General features: G+C 48.0%; 1 protein-coding gene across 1 annotated transcript in view; it reads left to right on the top strand.

The window, feature by feature from the left end:
• Positions 1–17,120, top strand: part of CTDSP1 (CTD small phosphatase 1) — a 31,613-nt gene that overhangs the window by 10,621 nt on the left and 3,872 nt on the right. Inside the window, exons 2-6 of the mRNA XM_077273199.1 lie at positions 11,178–11,326; positions 12,855–12,953; positions 13,399–13,455; positions 14,976–15,068; positions 15,261–15,446. Coding sequence (XP_077129314.1) covers positions 11,178–11,326; positions 12,855–12,953; positions 13,399–13,455; positions 14,976–15,068; positions 15,261–15,446 — 584 coding nt within the window. The remainder of the gene's footprint in view (positions 1–11,177; positions 11,327–12,854; positions 12,954–13,398; positions 13,456–14,975; positions 15,069–15,260; positions 15,447–17,120) is intronic.

Raw genomic sequence — 17,120 nt, 5'->3', positions numbered from 1 at the left:
ATACTGCCCCTATATACAAGAATATAACTACGACTCCGTCCATATAAATCTGGTCCCAGAAAATTCATGCTAAACCTAAACTCTCATGTCCTTGCAGGTCCACATAATCTTTTTTTAGTATTTACAATATTTAAAAGTGTAACTAATCATGTAATTTAATAGCGTCACTCAGATACGCCATCCTTTTCTGATTGGTTGTGATCTGACCTCTGGGACTGCCACTGATCAAAGTGTCTTGGCGCTGATTTATTGTTGGGGGTCGTTCACACCTGTTGTTTTTGGCCACAGTGCAGAGGAGCAGCACACCTTCATTTAGGTGAATATGGCCACACTGCCGTCTGGATGTTGTGTTGGGGGCCCTGGTGTTCACATATCCGTAGAGGCCACAATGTTGCTTCTCCTTCACTTCCAGGATCAGGGGTTCAAAAGTCTGACCCCCAGAAGTCATAAAGTTATGGTTTTCCTGGCTATATGCCATCATTAGATGGAATACCCCTTTAAACAGTCTGGACTCCAAGTTGATACAATGTATTAGTGCAAGTAAAATGTAACAACCTGCTTCTGTTATCAGAGGTTTGTGTTGATTGGATAAAATAGTAACAGACCCTCAATGCTTTTTCTTTCTGTCATCACTTCTTGGTTGGCTCACTTTATACCAGTATCTTACACCGAGAATATTGCTTTACCCCATTAATACATTTTGCGCCGTCTACGACTCGGCGTTAGCTGCTTAGTACATATATTGAGCGAGGTGTCTGGTGCTGTACAATTGGCAATTCTGCCCCAATTTTCCCATTTTGTGCATTCCCTTTATCTGGGAAATGGCTGTGTTCATAAACAGTAACACGAGGTTGATGAGTAAATCGCCCTTTTGACATTTCCTCAGGCTTTTCTTAGAGGGACAGTAACATAAATAGTTGTGTCCTGTCTGTTTTTGTGGTTGCATAGTAGAGGGGTATGGGGCTCAGCGCTCCTCTCACTCTCCTTATGTAATGCTTGTGGAGCTGAATTTTCATGGGCAGTTTGCGGTATTGGATTCTGCATTGACCTTCTTTGTTACCCAGCTTTCCCAGAAAAGGATCTAACCCTATATGTCTCCAGTGCACGCTCTCATACTGGGAACCTGGGGAGCCCGCCGCGGTCTGTACTAGCTGCCTGTGTCCTGGCAGGGTGTTCGGGTGTGGCTGCCACTTGCTGCCCACGCAGGGAGGTGAGCGACGTGCACAAGAGGCGCCTTTCCCCTGCTTCTGCGAGCACTGAGAAGTTCGTGGTGTCGCTGATCCGAGCCTTTCCTTCTGCATCCATGAAATGGAGCTCCAACAGGGAACAGAAGATGATCTGCAGATCTGAAAAATATCCAGAGGATTCAGGAAAAGTTTATCCTGACTCTTCAGAAATGAAGCAGAGTGTGAGCACAATGTAAGGAATTGTCCTCTAAGTGCTTCTGGGAAAGCTGGGTGACAACCAACGTGGCCAGTGGTCCAGCATCCTAAACCCCTCAGTGGTAACTCTGCACAGATGGGCAGCAGCATCGCACATCCAGGGTCTGCTGTGCCGCCACTAGGATGGGCAGGGGTTGTCACCCAGCTTTCCAGGCAGCAGAAGAGGCAGGTCTCCATGGCTACACGGTGATGAGTGAGGGTCGCGTTATATGAGAACTCGTTCACCTGCTTGGTCTGATCGATGCGGATGTCAAGACCAGAGATAAATGTTGATATAACCTTCAATATCTCCTGTCATTTATCACCCAGGAAGTATTGTCAGCTTCCCCGTCCACACTGCAGGGGGCGCACTCCACATCTAAGAGCCTGTGTGGCTGCGTTATTGTGGGGAGACGTCTTTAATGCAGGAGTGGCCTCCTAAATAGGGAAAATAACATCCCCAACGTCCTCCCATACTGTAAGGATAGGACACGGTCTGTGACATTTTCCGTTCAGGACACTGAATCACATTGACGCTTGGGGTACAGCATAATGACGCTGACACTGGGGGTACAGGATAATGACACTGACACTGGGGTACAGGATAATGACACTGACACTCGGGGTACAGGATAATGACACTGACACTGGGGGTACAGGATAATGACACTGACACTGGGGGTACAGGATAATGACACTGACACTGGGGTACAGGATAATGACACTGACACTGGGGTACAGGATAATGACACTGACACTGGGGTACAGGATAATGACACTGACACTGGGGGTACAGGAGAATGACGCTGACACTGGGGGTACAGGATAATTACACTGACACTGGGGGTACAGGATAAAGACACTGACACTGGGGGTACAGGATAAAGACACTGACACTGGGGGTACAGGAGAATGACACTGACACTGGGGGTACAGGATAATTACACTGACACTGGGGGTACAGGATAAAGACACTGACACTGGGGGTACAGGATAATGACACCGACACTCGGGGTACAGGATAATGACACTGACACTGGGGGTACAGGAGAATGACACTGACACTGGGGGTACAGGATAATTACACTGACACTGGGGGTACAGGATAAAGACACTGACACTGGGGGTACAGGATAATGACACTGACACTGGGGGTACAGGATAATGACACTGACACTCAGGGTACAGGATAATGACTCTTGGGGTACAGGATAATGACACTGATACTTAGGGTGCAGGATAATGACTCTTGGGGTACAGGATAATGACACTAACATTTGGGTACAAGATAATGACACTGACAGTTGGGGTACACGATAATGACTCTTGGGGTACAGGATAATGACACTGACACTGGGGGTACAGGATAATGACACTGACACTTGGGGTACAGGATAATGACACTGACACTGGGGTACAGGATAATGACGCTGATACTCGGGGTACAGGATAATGACACTGACACTTGGGGTACAGGATAATGACACTGACACTGGGGTACAGGATAATGACGCTGATACTCGGGGTACAGGATAATGACACTGACACTCGGGGTACAGGATACTGACACTGGGGTACAGGATGATGACGCTGATACTCGAGGTACAGGATAATGACACTGACACTGGGGTACAGGATAATGACGCTGATACTCGGGGTACAGGATAATGACACTGACACTGGGGGTACAGGATAATGACGCTGATACTCGGGGTACAGGATAATGACACTGACACTTGGGGTACAGGATAATGATGCTGATACTCGGGGTACAGGATAATGACACTGACACTCGGGGTACAGGATAATGACACTGACACTGGGGTACAGGATGATGACGCTGATACTCGAGGTACAGGATAATGACACTGACACTGGGGTACAGGATAATGACGCTGATACTCGGGGTACAGGATAATGACACTGACACTGGGGTACAGGATAATGACGCTGATACTCGGGGTACAGGATAATGACACTGACACTTGGGGTACAGGATAATGATGCTGATACTCGGGGTACAGGATAATGACGCTGATACTCGGGGTACAGGATAATGACGCTGATACTCGGGGTACAGGATAATGACACTGACACTTGGGGTACAGGATAATGATGCTGATACTCGGGGTACAGGATAATGACACTGATACTCGGGGTACAGGATAATGACACTGACACTTGGGGTACAGGATAATGATGCTGATACTCGGGGTACAGGATAATGACACTGACACTGGGGGTACAGGATAATGACACTGACACTCGGGGTACAGGATAATGACACTGACACTCGGGGTACAGGATAATGACGCTGACACTCGGGGTACAGGATAATGACGCTGACACTTGGGGTACAGGATAATGACACTGGGGGTACAGGATAATGACCCCGACACTGGGGGTACAATATAATAATGCACTGACACAGGGGGTACAGGATAATGATGCACTGACACGTGAAGTACGGAATAATGAGACCCTGACACATGGGGTGTACAGGATAATGATAAAGTGACAAATGGGGTACAAGATAAGATACACAGACTCTTGGGTACGAGATGATGACTCTGACACTCTGGTACGGTCTATAATGACGCTGATATTTGAGGTACAGGATAATGATACTCGGGGTACGGGGTAAGGATGCCTACACTCGGGGTATGGGGCAAGGATGCCGACACTCAGGGTACGGGGTAAGGATGCCGACACTCGGGGTACGGGGTAAGGATGCCGACACTCGGGGTACGGGGGAAGGATGACGACAGTTGGGGTACGGGGGAAGGATGCCGACAATCGGGGTACGGGATAAGGATGCCGGCACTCGGGGTACGGGGGAAGGATGACGGCACTCGGGGTACGGGGCAAGGATTTCCAACACTCGGGGTACGGGATAAGAATGCTGACACTCGGGGTACGGGGTAAGGATGCCGACACTCGGGGTACGGGGTAAGGATGCCGACACTCGGGGTACGGGGGAAGGATGCCACCACTCGGGGTACGGGGGAAGGATGCCAACACTCGGGGAAGGATGCCGACAGTTGGGGTACGGGGGAAGGATGCCGATACTCTGGGTACGGGGTAAGGATGCCGACACTCGGGGTACGGGGTAAGGATGCCGACACTCGGGGTACGGGGGAAGGATGCCGACACTCGGGGTACGGGGGAAGGATGCCGACACTCGGGGTACGGGGGAAGGATGCCGACACTCGGGGTACGGTGGAAGGATTCCGACACTCGGGGTACGGGGGAAGGATGCCGACACTCGGGGTACGGGGGAAGGATGCCGACACTCGGGGTACGGGGGAAGGATGCCGACACTCGGGGTACGGGGGAAGGATGCCAACACTCGGGGTATGGGGGAAGGATGCCGACACTCGGGGTACGGGGGAAGGATGCCAACACTCGGGGTACGGGGTAAGGATGCCGACACTCGGGGTACGGGGGAAGGATGCCGACACTCGGGGTACGGTGGAAGGATGCCGACACTCGGGGTACGGGATAAGGATGCCGACACTCGGGGTACGGTGGAAGGATTCCGACACTCGGGGTACGGGGTAAGGATGCCGACACTCGGGGTACGGGGTAAGGATTCCGACACTCGGGGTACGGGGTAAGGATGCCGACACTCGGGGTATGGGGGAAGGATGCCGACACTCGGGGTACGGGGGAAGGATGCCAACACTCGGGGTACGGGGTAAGGATGCCGACACTCGGGGTACGGGGGAAGGATGCCGACACTCGGGGTACGGTGGAAGGATGCCGACACTCGGGGTACGGGATAAGGATGCCGACACTCGGGGTACGGTGGAAGGATTCCGACACTCGGGGTACGGGGTAAGGATGCCGACACTCGGGGTACGGGGTAAGGATTCCGACACTCGGGGTACGGGGTAAGGATGCCGACACTCGGGGTATGGGGGAAGGATGCCGACACTCGGGGTACGGGGTAAGGATGCCGACACTCGGGGTATGGGGTAAGGATGCTGACACTCGGAGTATGGGGTAAGGATGCTGACACTCGGGGTATGGGGTAAGGATGCTGACACTCGGGGTACGGGGTAAGGATGCCGACACTCGGGGTACGGGCCAGTGATGGTGCTGTAAATTAGGCACGTGATTTCTGTGGTCACAGGATCTCTGGTTCTGGTAATTTCTCCCTATAAATCCTATGAGTTGTCTCTGGGTGACCACCAGTATGGCACCAGTAATGCCGCCCGTACACTCCAGAATGACGTGTACTGATGTGCAGACATATTCTGGGAGCGCTGGCGACATGCAGTTATACGGGGTCTGTTGGTCGCTGTTTGTGTCCTGCACGTTCACAGAAGGTTTGATATGTGACCCGGGGTTATTGGCCTTCACTTCCTCATGTGACGTCTGCTTTATTGTTCTCCATGAAATTCTCCCATAAGGTGTGACTGAAATCTGGGCTCATTTTTCTTCTCCAGACCCCTCCCCTTTGTCGAGGCCCCTCCCCTCTGACACCAACACCCTCTGTTTTATAACCCTTTTTTATTTGTTAACTCGTTGTCCATTTTTATTGCAGTATGATTGTAATCTCTCCATGCAGCGACTACCTGCTCACCTTGTGCTTAGATACAGTTAATAAATTGAGCTGCAGTGTAAAGCATGGTGGAAAAACGCTGTCTATATTAACAACCAATCACAGCGCAGCTTTAACTTCACCAGACAAGAACCCTCAGTTATCAAAACAGGCGAACAAAGCAGCCAATCACTGCGCAGTTTTTATTATTCAAACTGCTCCAATAAAATGAAAGCTGCTCTATGATTGGTTGCTAGGGGCACAACTAAGGTCTTCAGTCTTTAATGCCCATAGCAACCTATCACATCGCAGCTTTCATGATTTAAACAGCTCTGGTGAAATGTAAGCTGTTCTGTGATTGGTTTCTAGGGGCAACACAGTTTTGATAAATGAGGCCTAGCTCGCTTTATTTACATGTTCTACTCCAGTCACTTCCAAAGCTGCAGTGTCATCCTCCTCCATGGGTGCAGTCGTAGTAGTGGTCCCTCTGATGCCATGCTCTGCAGTGCACTGTACAGACTGTCTGAACTATGGCTTTAATCCCGTCTTTCCCAAAATGGCCGCCAGGAATATGAGTGCGGATAGCTGTTTAATATTCTCGGCTCCAAGGTCTTCCTCTGTCTGTGTATTCTGGCAGGGCTGCAAAGGCCGGATACGGCTGCCGGACAAGGGGGGCAGTAATGGCTGTTCTCAGCAGCAGAGCATCGTGGGAGATAGAGGAAGATGGATAGAAAAAAAAACATTGGGGTGTCATGGAAACTGGAGGGGGCCGGGGGCGTCCGAAGAGACTTTATAGTCAGCAGATGAATGAAAGTTTGGAGATGGAAAGGGAGGGGGTCACCAGTGCGAACACGAGCCGCCTCGTATTATGTCTTCTGGGTTTCACACGAGGCTCCGCCATTTCTATGTTTTTCCATCCAAAAATAATTTCCCTAATGAATTAGAAGAATTTCGCTGATATATAAACGCTGCAAACATCCATTATAGGGTCAGTAACATAAGCAGCTGATACTGCACAGCCATCTCCACTAGAGCATCCCCGCGGTGATAGATGGGGCTGAGCGCGGGATCTGTGCGGCCGCTCATATTCTCCCTCCATGTCTGTATGGAGCTTGTGCACTGGGCGCAGTCATACTATTGCTGGTATCAGTGAGCTCTGCACCACCGGCTGACCTGTCACATTTGTATGGCGGGGGGCCGGAGGTTATACACTGGGGTAGATGAAGAATTCATAGAGTAAGACGTGTGGCTAATGATGAGGGAGCGTGCTCAGATATCGTGTTATCCGAGCATTTTAGGCGTGCAGCTCCTGTAATATGTCCGAGTCCCCGCCGCTGCGTGTTTCCCAGTTTTTAGACAACCACAACACATGCAGGGATTGCCTAATAAACAGGCCTAACAGGCAGTGACCCCCGCTACTTTCCACCTCTGGCGTTCTCTATATGTGACCACTATTCACTGATATTAGATCTTTATTTAAAAAAAAACCCAATATGGCCGACTTTATAGACCGGTGCCTCAGATTCAGCCTCGAATCTCGCTGTTAGGCCACGTTCACACGTCCAGTATCTGGTCAGGATTTTACATCAGTATTTGTAGCCAAAACCAGGAGTGGGTGATAAATCCAGAATTGGTGACGAGTTTCTATTAGACTTTTCCTCTGAATGTTCCTCTCCTGGTTTTGGTTACAAATACTGATGTAAAATACTGACCAAATACTGACTGTGTGAACGCGGCCTTATGTTGTCTCTCCATCTCGCCAGGACCTGTGTCCGGGGTGGAAGGCCCCTCAATATTGGCCGGGTTGGTTAACGTACAGTTTTTTCTTGTCGCCTTCAAAAAGGGGAAACAAAAATGTGGCGAGGGTCTCGGCTGACGACATTCAGTGCACCATGCGATTTTTCCAGAGTCTGTGGATGTAACATTTCCGCATTTTTGCATCACTTTTGTCAAAAGATCAATGGTGATCGCTACCGATCGACACCTGATTTACTTCCTGCCTTCATTTCCTGATTCCCCTCCCATTTGTCACTTTACCCATTGCTTGCTCCGCCATTTACCCTGACTGCACAGAGCACGTTCAGATGCCCACAGGGTCATGTTGTCACACGCCAGTTACCAAATCCAAGATTGTAGCTTTGGTTATTGATTACCCGGAGCGGTGAGTAACCCCTTCACTGCCACCGCTTCCCTGTGCCCTGATGACACTCCGGGCTCTGCACGGCCGCTCCTGCCCTCTTTTGGCCTGTGACTTTTATTTGGAGGTGCCGCCTCTTGGGCCATATATTGAGGTGATGGAAGGGGTTAATCCAGCATGTTGGGCATTAACTAGTGGTGAAGTCACATTCCTGGGAGGCCAGAGCTGAACTCTGTGACTTCAGCAACATAATAACCCAATGGTGGATCAGCCGATACACAGAGAAAGCGATATGTGGTATCACACAGGAAGGGATTAGATACACGGCTCAGCAGGCAGTATAACACAGGATAGGATTAGATACACGGCTCAGCAGACGTATCACACAGGAGAGGATTAGATACACAGCTCAGCAGACAGTATCACACAGGATAGGATTAGATACACGGCTCAGCAGACAGTATCATACAGGATAGGATTAGATACACGGCTCAGCAGACAGTATCACACAGGATAGGATTAGATACACAGCTCAGCAGACAGTATCACACAGGATAGGATTAGATACACGGCTCAGCAGACAGTATCACACAGGAGAGGATTAGATACACAGCTCAGCAGACAGTATCACACAGGATAGGATTAGATACACGGCTCAGCAGACAGTATCACACAGGAGAGGATTAGATACACAGCTCAGCAGACAGTATCACACAGGATAGGATTAGATACACGGCTCAGCAGACAGTATCACACAGGATAGGATTAGATACACGGCTCAGCAGACAGTATCACACAGGATAGGATTAGATACACAGCTCAGCAGACTGTATCACACAGGAGAGGATTAGATACACGGCTTAGCAGACAGTATCACACAGGAGAGGATTAGATACACAGCTCAGCAGACAGTATCACACAGGAGAGGATTAGATACACGGCTCAGCAGACAGTATCACACAGGAGAGGCTTAGATACACAGCTCAGCAGACAGTATCACACAGGATAGGATTAGATACACGGCTCAGCAGACAGTATCACACAGGACAGGATTAGATACACAGCTCAGCAGTCAGTATCACACAGGATAGGATTAGATACACAGCTCAGCAGACAGTATTACACAGGAAGGGATTAGATACACAGCTCAGCAGACGTATCACACAGGATAGGATTAGATACAGGCTCAGCAGACAGTATCACACAGGATAGGATTAGATACACGGCTCAGCAGACAGTATCACTCAGGATAGGATTAGATACACGGCTCAGCAGACAGTATCACACAGGATAGGATTAGATACACAGCTCAGCAGACAGTATCACACAGGAGAGGATTAGATACACGGCTCAGCAGACAGTATCACACAGGAGAGGATTAGATACACAGCTCAGCAGACAGTATCACACAGGAGAGGATTAGATACACGGCTCAGCAGACAGTATCACACAGGAGAGGCTTAGATACACGGCTCAGCAGACAGTATCACACAGGATAGGATTAGATACACGGCTCAGCAGACAGTATTACACAGGAAGGGATTAGATACACAGCTCAGCAGACGTATCACACAGGATAGGATTAGATACAAGCTCAGCAGACAGTATCACACAGGATAGGATTAGATACACGGCTCAGCAGACAGTATCACACAAGATAGGATTAGATACACGGCTCAGCAGACAGTATCACACAAGATAGGACTAGATACACAGAGAAAGCGATATGTGGTATCACACAGGCTTCCTGTGGAGGAGGCCAGTACGGTGACATGGCGCTGTCTGGGGTATCTGAGGGTCCTGACACCGGGACAAATACTCATGTAAGTAAAGGATGATGTTGAGACGTGGGCATTAGCAGATGGTAATGCACCTCTTTGCACTGGGCACTTTACATCTAATAGTATATTATGATAATATTACAAAGTGGTTATTATAACAATAATTTATTGCACTGGGCACTTTTGTAAAGTATTGTTTGTTGATTACCAAAATGTATGAGGTGAAGTGCGGCATTAATTGTATATGTCCCAGTTCTCACAGTCCCTTGTCTTTGCTCTACCCTCAGTTATTATGTGAAATTCCCTTGTTTTATTTTAATAAGTGTAAATGTGAAAAAAATTATTTAATTTTACTAGTACGTTGATTTGTTTTTGCCTCTTTTTTCCTCTGTGATACACATGGTGGATAATTAGTAATGAGTATTTGGAGGTTATAATTACATGGTTGGATTTTTGAGATGTATAGTATCACACAGGAGAGGATTAGATACACGGCTCAGCAGACAGTATCACACAGGAGAGGATTAGATACACAGCTCAGCAGACAGTATCACACAGGATAGGATTAGATACACAGCTCAGCAGACAGTATCACACAGGATAGGATTAGATACACAGCTCAGCAGTCAGTATCACACAGGATAGGATTAGATACACAGCTCAGCAGTCAGTATCACACAGGATAGGATTAGATACACAGCTCAGCAGTCAGTATCACACAGGAGAGGATTAGATACACGGCTCAGCAGACAGTATCAGACAGGAGAGGATTAGATACACGGCTCAGCAGACAGTATCACACAGGATAGGATTAGATACACAGCTCAGCAGACAGTATCACACAGGATAGGATTAGATACACAGCTCTGCAGTCAGTATCACACAGGATAGGATTAGATACACGGCTCAGCAGACAGTATCACACAGGATAGGATTAGATACATGGCTCAGCAGACAGTATCACACAGAATAGGATTAGATACACGGCTCAGCAGACAGTATCACACAGGAGAGGATTAGATACACCGCTGTGGATCCGGATTGCTGTCTGCTGTTGCCACCTCCATCTTTCCTATTGAATTACATCTTGTTAACTGCAGTCAGATTACGGTGCGATGATCTGCGCTCATCTCTTAAGGGCGCAGTAATCCCTCCTGTTCCGGCCGCTGTCTGTTCCATTGATCTAATCACTTGACAAGAGAGTGTGGGGTTAACTACGTTGCCGTGGTGAGGATATTGGGGTCTCTTTCCCCATCACCCCTGGTTCATATCCTACTTTTCTTTATCCTCAGGTGTCCACGGCTCTTCCTCCTCCAAGAAGCCTCGGAGTCGCAGCATCTTCCACTCGCTCTTCTGCTGTCTGTGTCATGAGGATGCCGAGCCCCTTCCTGTTAATAACAATGCCCCCCTCCTCACAGAAGAGAATGGATCGGTCCCCAAGGTGAGCGCTGCTCCTTGTATGTGCTGCGGGGTAACTCAGGATCAGTAATGACTCTGTACACAGTAACTGCACCAGCAGAATAGTGAGTGCAGCTCTGGAGTATAATACAGGATGTAACTCAGGATCAGTAATGTAATGTATGTACACAGTGACTGCACCAGCAGAATAGCGAGTGCAGCTCTGGAGTATAATACAAGATGTAACTCAGGATCAGTAATGTAATGTATGTACACAGTGACTGCACCAGCAGAATAGTGAGTGCAGCTCTGGAGTATAATACAGGATGTAACTCAGGATCAGTAATGTAATGTATGTACACAGTGACTGCACCAGCAGAATAGCGAGTGCAGCTCTGGGGTATAATACAGGAGGTAACTCAGGATCAGTAATGTACTGTATGTATACAGTAACTGCACCAGCAGAATAGTGAGTGCAGCTCTGGGGTATAATACAGGAGGTAACTCAGGATCAGTAATGTAATGTATGTACACAGTGACTGCACCAGCAGAATAGTGAGTGCAGCTCTGGGGTATAATACAGGATGTAACTCAGGATCAGTAATGTAATGTATGTACACAGTGACTGCACCAGCAGAATAGTGAGTGCAGCTCTGGGGTATAATACAGGATGTAACTCAGGATCAGTAATGTAATGTATGTACACAGTGACTGCACCAGCAGAATAGTGAGCGCAGCTCTGGATTTGATGTAAGCTTTCCTTTTAAATAACAAGGCTCACACATTTCAGATTGGCTGATGAGTAACCCTGAATGACTGTCTTTGGTCTTTGTCACAAATTATTTTCTCTAATAGGACTATCCTATGGCCTGTTGTAGTGAGATGTCAGCTCTTAAATAAGCAACTTGCAGAATTAAGCTACAATGATACATTCATGTGAGTTTAACAATCAAAGAGAAACAGACTTGTCTTTTCCATCAGGTGTTATCTCAGTTGATTCTTTCCCTCTGAAGCTGGTATAAATGGTCTGAACTCTTTTTTTATGCATTGACTCTTAACAATGTATCAGTTGACAACAGATGAAACTAGAATGTTTCTCTGAAGTTCAGTCTCCTTTGTTTCGTACGTCTTTCACACATCCCCATAGACTCTAATGGTCGAGTCTGACCCACAAGATGTGATGAGATCAGGACCTGCTCTGAGGGTCACGGACCTGTTTTTAAAGCTGATGTGCCTGTGACTTTGTGAAACTCTAGTGCTCAGTGTGTTGTCCGAGAAAAAAACAGAAGCCCCGGGACGTGTTACAGGGATGTGTGAATGAAGCCTACAGAGAAGATCTGTAAATTGGGGAATCTAATCACATCCTCGTCTCAGCACTAATTAACTTTCTAGATCACAAGGGAATATTGCACCTTGTAATTACTAAGGTTTCGCCAGGTTGATATTTATACAGCACCATCTAGTGGAGAAGGCAGGAACTGTCCTGGAATTCTTGCTATTGCTGCTGTTCACCTTCTATGTCATTGAGACACAATGGAAAGTTTCTAAGGTTTTTGTTTTTTACTTTTTAGGTGACTAAGTATCTTCTGCCAGAGGTGAAGCCGCAGGATGCCGGCAAGATCTGTGTGGTCATTGATCTGGATGAGACGTTAGTTCACAGTTCATTCAAGGTAAACTATTGTACCGGGATCTTCGAGTAGGAATCATCCTGATAAGTCTGATCCAGTGTGAATAAAGCCGAGCGGAAAGTTCTGCCTCTTTCTTATAACTAAATTCTTTGTTTGCTGTCAGTGAATGTAAACCAAAGGCTGTGGCTTGTCACTGATACAAAGTGTCGCTTCTATCATGCTGTCAGCACAAGATCCGGACAGGTTTTCAGATTTCAGGTGTAACCAGTAATGTTTCCATTTAGTGCCAGCGAGCATGTATATCAATATGTGAAGCACAGCGCCACCCGCTCCATGGGTTGTGTCTGGTATTGCAGATCAGTTCATTGAATTGCAGTACCAGACACAACCTATGGACAGAAGGGGCACTGTTTTTGGAAATAAGAAAACATCAATGTTTTCCTGAACATGTACAACTGTGTTGGTTTATTTGTATTTTATTTTTCAGCCGGTCAATAACGCCGACTTTATCATTCCTGTTGAGATTGATGGAACGGTTCACCAGGTAAATCATCGCCCCTCTTTTTTTATTTATCATGTGACCGTCCAAATTTGAGGGTGGAATTGTAATCGACCTGACCACAGTCTGAAGATTGTCCAAATGTCTGTCTCGCCTTATTGGACCGCTGCTAGCTTCAAGTAATCCAGGATAGGCTGTGTGTTGTCTTTCAGCCTATTCTTGATTACTTGTGGTCAGCGCCGGCCACAAACAACAAAATTCGGGAAACATATTTTGGCATGTTGGTCCTGCACTACTTCCTGTATTATACTCCAGAGCTGCACTCACTATTCTGCTGGTGCAGTCACTGTGTACATACATTACATTACTGATCCTGAGTTACATCCTGTATTATACTCCAGAGCTGCACTCACTATTCTGCTGGTGCAGTCACTGTGTACATACATTACATTACTGATCCTGAGTTACCTCCTGTATTATACTCCAGAGCTGCACTCACTATTCTGCTGGTGCAGTCACTGTGTACATACATTACATTACTGATCCTGAGTTACCTCCTGTATTATACCCCAGAGCTGCACTCACTATTCTGCTGGTGCAGTCACTGTGTACATACATTACATTACTAATCCTGAGTTACCTCCTGTATTATACCCCAGAGCTGCACTCACTATTCTGCTGGTGCAGTCACTGTGGACACACATTACATTACTGATCCTGAGTTACATCCTGTATTATACTCCAGAGCTGCACTCACTATTCTGCTGGTGCAGTCACTGTGTACATACATTACATTACTGATCCTGAGTTACTCCTGTATTATACCCCAGAGCTGCACTCACTATTCTGCTGCTGCAGTCACTGTGTACATACATTACATTACTGATCCTGAGTTACATCCTGTATTATACCCCAGAGCTGCACTCACTATTTCGCTGGTGCAGTCACTGTGTACATACATTACATTACTGATCCTGAGTTACATCCTGTATTATACCCCAGAGCTGCACTTACTATTCTGCTGGTGCAGTCACTGTGTACACACATTACATTACTGATCCTGAGTTACATCCTGTATTATACTCCAGAGCTGCACTCACTATTCTGCTGGTGCAGTCACTGTGTACATACATTACATTACTGATCCTGAGTTACATCCTGTATTATACTCCAGAGCTGCACTCACTATTCTGCTGGTGCAGTCACTGTGTACATACATTACATTACTGATCCTGAGTTACATCCTGTATTATACCCCAGAGCTGCACTCACTATTCTGCTGGTGCAGTCACTGTGTACATACATTACATTACTGATCCTGAGTTACATCCTGTATTATACCCCAGAGCTGCACTCACTATTCTGCTGGTGCAGTCACTGTGTACATACATTACATTACTGATCCTGAGTTACATCCTGTATTATACCCCAGAGCTGCACTCACTATTCTGCTGGTGCAGTCACTGTGTACATACATTACATTACTGATCCTGAGTTACATCCTGTATTATACCCCAGCGCTCTTTCCTCCTTGTTCTCCTAACTCTCTCCCATCCCCCTTGTAGGTTTACGTGTTAAAGAGGCCTCACGTAGACGAGTTCCTGAGACGAATGGGGGAGATGTTTGAGTGCGTTCTATTCACCGCAAGCCTGGCAAAGGTGAGCCTTAAAGGGGAAGGCCACACAAAACATTGGTGGGATCCATGTACCTCAATATCCTACTCCTGATGGTCCCTACAGCAGGCCATAGTCCCAGTACATTGGAGCTTGTGGTCTGAGCCCGTGTGCTCACCGCTGATGATTCTGTTGGATCCCTACTCGCTCTCACTCTCCGTCTTTCATTGCTTGCAGTACGCTGACCCAGTTGCAGATCTGCTGGATAAATGGGGAGCCTTTCGTGCCCGCCTTTTCCGGGAATCTTGTGCCTTCCACAGGGGGAACTATGTAAAGGACCTGAGTCGACTGGGCAGGGACCTGAATAAATTGGTTATTATTGACAACTCCCCAGCTTCCTACATCTTCCATCCGGAAAACGCGGTAAGACCTATTACAGGGCTCCTGTCACTTTAAGAAGCTATGGACTTAGCCAGACTGTCAGGGCTTCTCAGGGAAGATTTGTCGTTAAAGGGTTAACATGCCTCTAGTTGCAGCCATCGTTATGGGGGGACTCAGATTTGGCCGTGTGTTTATGGGGCTACATTGTGAGCAATTGCCTAATACAAACCATTGTCCTCTCTGATTCCTGGTGATGGACTCCAATACTTCGGGGTTGTTCCCATGTGCGTCATATGTAGTAGTGCTGACTGTGCTGAAACACTACTACACATGACATACTACACTCTGCTACATCTGACTCCTCTGTCCTGTCAGACGTAGTAGTGATTAAGCAGCGTTTATCCTGTTGGAGTGCTGTGGCGGCAGAGTTTATCCTGTGGGTGTGCTGCGGCGGCAGAGTGTATCCTGTTGGAGTGCTGCGGCAGCAGAGGTTATCTAATTGGAGTGCTGCAGAAGCAGAGCTTATCCTGTCGGAGTGCTGCTGCGGCACAGTTTATCTTGTCGGAGTGCTGCGGTGGCAGAGTTTATCATGTGGGAGTGCTGCGGCGGCAGACTGTATCCTATTGGGGTGTATCCTATTGGGGTGCTGCTGCGGCAGAGTTTATCTTGTTGGAGTGCTGCGGCAGCAGAGCTTATCCTGTCGGTGTGGGGCTGCGGCACAGTTTATCTTGTCGGAGTGCTGCGGCGGGAGAGTCTATCTTGTCAGAGTGCTGCGGCGGTAGAGTCTGTCCTGTCGGAGTGCTGCGGTGGCAGAGTGTATCCTGTTGGGGTGCTGTGGCAGAGTTTATCTTGTCGGAGTGCTGCGGCAGCAGAGCTTATGCTGTCGGAGTGCTGCGGTAGCAGAGCTTATGCTGTTGGAGTGCTGCGGCAGCAGAGCTTATGCTGTCGGAGTGCTGCGGCAGCAGAGCTTATCCTGTCGGTGTGCTGCTGCATCACAGTTTATCTTGTCGGAGTGCTGCGGCGGCAGAGTGTATCCTGTCGGTGTGCTGCTGCATCACAGTTTATCTTGTCGGAGTGCTGCGGCAGTAGAGTCTATCCTGTCGGAGTGCTGCGGCGGTAGAGTCTATCCTGTCAGAGTGCTGCGGTGGCAGAGTGTATCCTGTTGGAGTGCTGTGGCAGAGTTTATCTTGTTGGAGTGCTGCGGCAGCAGAGCTTATCCTGTCTGAGTGCTGCTGCGGCACAGTTTATCTTGTCTGAGTGCTGCTGCGGCACAGTTTATCTTGTCGGAGTGCTGCGGCTGCAGAGTCTATCCTGTCGGAGTGCTGCGGCGGCAGAATCTATCCTGTCGGAGTGCTGCCGCGGTAGAGTCTATCCTGTCGGAGTGCTGCGGCAGCAGAGTCTGTACTGTCCAAGTTCTATCAGATCTAGAAGTGATGCATCACATCTTTACATCTGACATACTAATCTCTTCTACATCCAATAGATCAACACTCCTGCACCCCATCAGATGTAGCAGAGTTTAGTATGTCATGTGGCAGTTATGAGTGTGCTGCATCACTTTGACACCTGACAGACTCAACACTGCTGCATCACTGCTACATCTGACTGAACAGTATGGGGTCTGTCACACGTAGCAGGGCTAGATGTGTGTGATGTAGACTGTACGCTGCAACATCGCAACAACTGTCTATCAGTTGTAGCAGAGTTCAGTTTGTC

The sequence above is a fragment of the Ranitomeya variabilis genome, chromosome 7, assembly GCF_051348905.1.
Source record: "Ranitomeya variabilis isolate aRanVar5 chromosome 7, aRanVar5.hap1, whole genome shotgun sequence".
In the NCBI taxonomy this organism is placed as follows: Eukaryota; Metazoa; Chordata; class Amphibia; order Anura; family Dendrobatidae; genus Ranitomeya; species Ranitomeya variabilis.
Note: the sequence above shows the minus strand (reverse complement) of the source record. Positions and strands in the feature narration are given on the sequence as shown.